Genomic DNA, 5006 nt, shown 5'->3' with positions numbered 1-5006 from the left:
TTCGGGCATCCGACCCATTGTAACTTCTAACATGTCAAAGGTAACATTGTAACCGATGCAGATGGAACTTTCAGTGTGCAGCTATGCACAACATAGCCATAATCTATAAGAATAAATGGAATATTCTTCTATTTTTTGTTATCTTTTATTGATTTATAACTAGAAATCAGTTTCCCTTGGCTTGACCTAATCACACTTTTTAAAGTCAATACAATGATACACAAGGATTGTATTTGTCACATGTAGGCTAGAGACACTTTGGAAATAGTGAAATGACCATTAGCTCAACTAATTAACTCATTAGCTCGTGTGCAGAGGTATCCCAATTGATAAGTGTAAAGAAGAAAGATTGAGAAGAATTTAATAAATAGATTAATAACAAATATATTTTATGCTAGGCCTAAAAACAGATAGCCTAGTCAACCGTTTTAATTTGTCTATATTATCCTTGCTTTTTGTAAACTAAAATGTTTTGTCATATACAATTTAGGAGAACATCGGCAAAAGCATTTGCTTTTTTTTTTTTAAGTCCATGGCCTATACTTCCATGACCTTCCATGACCTAAACCTAAATAATGTATTGTATCTGAAAAATATGAATAGGCCTATGTCTTGAATGCTGATATGTTGTTTAAAGTGCTTTTCTATATTATGTAGAGGTCAAACTCAATAACTCTAAATTGAACACATACTGTAAGGGTCTGAAACAGAGAAATGTTGGCCTATGTGAATATCTAACCTATGTGAAGTTAAGGTGACGTTGAGAGACATTGTAGGTCTATCATTCATCATTCGAATCACCAATAGAAGTCCTGACAAATGTTCAATCTCCTGTCATTGCACAATACAATGTTGACAACAAACTGTCTTGAACAACTGTGCCTTTAACGTCATATTTGGAAGGTGAGATGCTGTACTGTTTTTGTCCCTTGGAGGGCGTGCCAAACTGTCAGGAGATCGATGGCTGTAAAGCGGCAAGACGTGCAGGAGATAAAACAAATTTAAACAACATTGTGTGAGATTAAATTAAATATGTGTTTATTCACTGCATTCAAATAAACTGCAGTAGTGTAGCATGTGCCCTAATAAAAACAACCTAATGTCGAATCGTGTATGAATAGCCTAAACAGACGAATAGTTGTCACTAATGTATGTATTTGTTCATTTAATTTAGCCGCATGTTTGCATTGCAACTGTTTGCTTACAGTCTATGATTTTGTAATCCTGGGCTATCTCTTCTTTTTCTGTGCAAGAACGGAACTTTAACTTTTTCACCTTGCAATAGCTAACCGATGGGGGATGGGAGGGCGTCTGAGAATACCAGGAATCGTAAAAAAAGGTCATACTGCTTATTTATTGGCAATCTGCCAAAAGCAGAGCTAGTGAGAGAAAGTGTGTGTGTGTGTGTGTGTGTGTGTGTGTGTGTGTGTGTGTGTGTGTGTGTGTTGTGTATGCGCTCGCGCTTTACTGGAAGCAGGAGGAGGAGGAGTCATTTACAAATATCAGCAGGCACTGGACAATTGGGGCAGTACTTCCACTACCTCTTGTCGAAGAGACGCGCTATTTCTATTGGCTTTAAGTCTACTGACTGACAAACATCTCTCACCGCTGTCCCCCCCGTCCTCAAGCTAAAAGACTATTACTCCATAGGAGATAAAAACGGAGGAAAACTACAAGATCCAGTCAGCGGACACGCTGAAGGTAATAGCCCTTTCCGTTTTATCATGCTAATGGACACGATTTTAGACACTTTTGCCGTGTGTGTATTGAAACACACAATTCTTGATGTTGTATTTCAGTCTATAAATAGGCCTAGGCTACTGTGGAACAGTGAAGTATCACAAGCCAGCGTGTCTAACAAGGTTATAAAGCCATTGTATTTTCCAATGCGGTCGCCTCAGAAGAGGTGTTTTCCCTTAAAAAATAGCAGGGTAGTAGGCTGCTTTGGTCCGAACTACGCCGGGCTCTTTCCACTTGGCGTTGCGGTATCCTATTCAAGCGGAGAAAGACAAGATGTAGCCTAGGCTACTTACAGTGTAACACGAGAATGGCAGCGTTTGTCTTGAATGAGGAATTAGTCTATTCGGAAAGAACTGGAGTACCTCATTCATAATAACCTGTTTTCTAAAAGCCCGAGCGCGATCGAAGAGAATATCAAGTTCGCGTGCGTAAATCGCAGCAAAGCAGTTAGTTTGCTCCAAAAATTAAGTTGCGATTACATCTCCGTCAATCTGTCTGGGCTTGAAAATGGCATCGCCTGGAGTTTCAGAGGGGCTTTTCCCCCCCACTTAGCCCACATAGGCATGTCTGGAGTCCACAGACCGTAGGAGCCTAGGTCCTAGGACAATAAGCAGCCCAACATCTCCACATCTAGCCTAGCCTACACTTATAGCATGAGCACATCAACTAAGTTTCCTGTTCATTTGTCCTATTGTTCATTTATTCCTCTGAGGTTATGTGACCATCTGCAGATGTGCACTCAATGACCCTTAAATCTCTCTCTCTTTGTCTCCCTGTGTGTTTCATTTGCAGCTGCTTTCCACAACAGTTTGAGACCTCATCATTTCTTAATGTCCAGGAGCATTGGGAGCAGAGTGGTGCGTGTGAGTGCTTTGCAAGTCTGCAGGCTCACCCCCCTTTCCGCTGCCTCCTCTTGCCACCCTGTGCCGCCCCCCGCCTCGACCTCCACCCCCCCAGCGGCGCGCCCCTGGAGGTCGGGCTGCTGAGGGCGCCGGCGGAGCGCCATGGTAACCCACAGCAGGTTTGACTCCTTCCCCGTGATGAGCAGCAGTCCTGTGGAGTGTGGCCGGCGGCTGCCGCACCGCCACCGCTACAAGACCTTCAGCTGTCGCCTGCAGTACCAGCTGGTGCTGTCGGCCGCGCGCAAGCTCCAGGAGAGCGGCTTCTACTGGAGCTCCATGGGGGGCAAGGAGGCAAGCACGCTCCTGAGCGCCGAGCCCGCCGGCACCTTCCTGGTGCGCGACAGCTCCGACCACCGCCACTTCTTCACGCTCAGCGTCAAGACGGTCACGGGCACCAAGAACCTGCGCATCCAGTGCGACGCCTGCTCCTTCTACCTGCAGACCGACCCGTGCGATGCCCAGAAGGTGCCCCACTTCGACTGCGTGCTCAAGCTCATCCACCACTACATGCCCACCACCGCCGCCTTTGCCAGCGGCAGCCTCAGTGCCGACGGCTCCTCAGCATCAGCAGCAGGCGGCGGCAGCTGCAGCAGCGGTGGCGCGAGCGGCTCCTCCGCCGCAGGGGATTGTGGGAAGGGTCCGGCGGAGGGGGCCGGGAGGAGCACCTACTTCATCTACTCGGGAGGCGAGAAGGTGCCCCTGGAGCTGCTGAGGCCACTGGCCTGCAGCATGTCCACGCTGCAGCACCTCTGCCGCAAGACGGTCAACGGACACCTGGACATGTCCACCAAGCGGGAGCAGCTGCCCCAGACCCTGCAGGAGTTCCTCGAGGAGTACGACGCGCCCATCTGACCCCTCAGTCCACCCCAACTCAACATCCTTCAACAGTGTATCTCCCCCCCACTTGCCTCTTCTGGGGAGCAGAGCCACACGAAACCCAACGGTCTCCTCGCGCCCTTTGGACTTTGGCGTTTAGGAGACGCGTCTCGCGGACGTGTGGACGTTTGTGGTATCCGGCAGGGGGTGTCACATGCCGAACATGTGGCCGGTCACAGGCCGAGAGAGCGAGGGCAAGAGAGAGCAGTGGATGCTGGGAGTCCCGGGCCATGTGAAGGAGGCGCTAACACCGGGCTTGGTTTTTAGCCGTTTTTAAAAGTTCTCTGTGTGTCCGTCAGTATTGTGGGCTGGACGCCAGCCCAACTGTGCCTTTGAGTGCTTAGAGGAGACTGTGTGAGAAGAAAAGAGGAATAGAGAGTGATTGTTTTGGCCTTGGAATGGACAGCACAAAAGAAATATTCCTATGGAATGTGGCGCAGAAGCCTTCGGGTTGACAGTTGACCAGTTCTGGACACGAAAAACATAAAACACAAGGGTGAACAATTGCCATTTTTTTTTTCTTTTTTTTTTTCCCAGTTTTATTTCCCCCTTCCCTTCAGACGGAGAGAACTTTGTCTTGTTGAAGTTTTTTTCCAGATGACGAATGACGTCTGTCACGTTTGCGCAGTGGACTACTCTGGCGTTGTGTCAGTCTCGGAGTTAAGTGTGCTGCTAGGGCTGCCATCCAGCCCTCACTATCGATCAGGAGAAGCTCTCTCACTTTGGTTTAACCTGGTTGACAATTGGACTCCTCCACGAAAGAGAGTGTAGCTCTCTGTGTGTGTGTGTTTGTGTGTGAGTGTGTGTGAGTGTGTGTGAGTGTGTGTGAGTGTGTGTGTGTGTGTGTGTGTGGAGAAGGGCCCTGGCGGTGACTGCATGACGTTCACATTTCCACAGCTCCTTGCCAAGCGGAGCAGCCGCCTGGATGAGTGGGTGGGGGGGGGGTTGGGTCTGTGGAGCAGCCACTCTCCCCACCGTCTGCCCGGAGCCACTCAGAGCCAGAGAGCACAGCCAGCCTCACCTTTACTCCTCCTCTCTCTCTCCCCCTCTCTCTCTCTCTCTCTTTCTCTCTCTCTCTCTCCTCCATCATATCCTCTGAACTCCCTCCCCTCTTTCCTCTCTCCCCAACATTTCAGCATCCATCTTTTGGTGGATTCGCCGAGCTCTCTGTCTCTCTCTCACACACACCCACTCTATCTGTCTGTCTGTCTCTCTCTCTCTCTCTCTCTCTCTCTCTCATTTGTCTCCCTCCTACCATCTCTCTCTCTCTCCCTGTCTCTCTCTCTCTCTCTCTATCCCCCTCTCTCTCTCTCCCTCTCTCCTGCTCACTGTAGACATGAGTTTGAAAATGGCTCCTGTGAAGAAACCCAGTGTTGTTACTTGGAGGAAATTCTTACCGTGGGCCAAAATAAATGATTATTTCCTCCCGGGCCCAGAAAGCCAAGCAAATATTTAAAATGCGTCAGCACTGGCATTGCAGCAGGAGCG

The 5006-nt window shown here is 48.7% G+C and overlaps 1 protein-coding gene across 1 annotated transcript in view; it reads left to right on the top strand.

The window, feature by feature from the left end:
* Positions 1–1518: 1518 nt before the first annotated feature.
* socs3b (suppressor of cytokine signaling 3b) overlaps positions 1519–5006 on the top strand; it is a 4108-nt gene continuing 620 nt past the window's right edge. The window contains exons 1-2 of the mRNA XM_062526095.1: positions 1519–1701; positions 2533–5006. The exon at positions 2533–5006 is cut by the window's right edge and continues 620 nt beyond it. Coding sequence (XP_062382079.1) covers positions 2745–3494 — 750 coding nt within the window. The 5' untranslated portion in view covers positions 1519–1701; positions 2533–2744 and the 3' untranslated portion in view covers positions 3495–5006. The remainder of the gene's footprint in view (positions 1702–2532) is intronic.

This window comes from Sardina pilchardus, chromosome 22 (assembly GCF_963854185.1).
Source record: "Sardina pilchardus chromosome 22, fSarPil1.1, whole genome shotgun sequence".
In the NCBI taxonomy this organism is placed as follows: Eukaryota; Metazoa; Chordata; class Actinopteri; order Clupeiformes; family Clupeidae; genus Sardina; species Sardina pilchardus.
The sequence above is the reverse complement of the archived record's forward strand: the minus strand, read 5'-3'. Positions and strand labels throughout refer to the sequence as shown.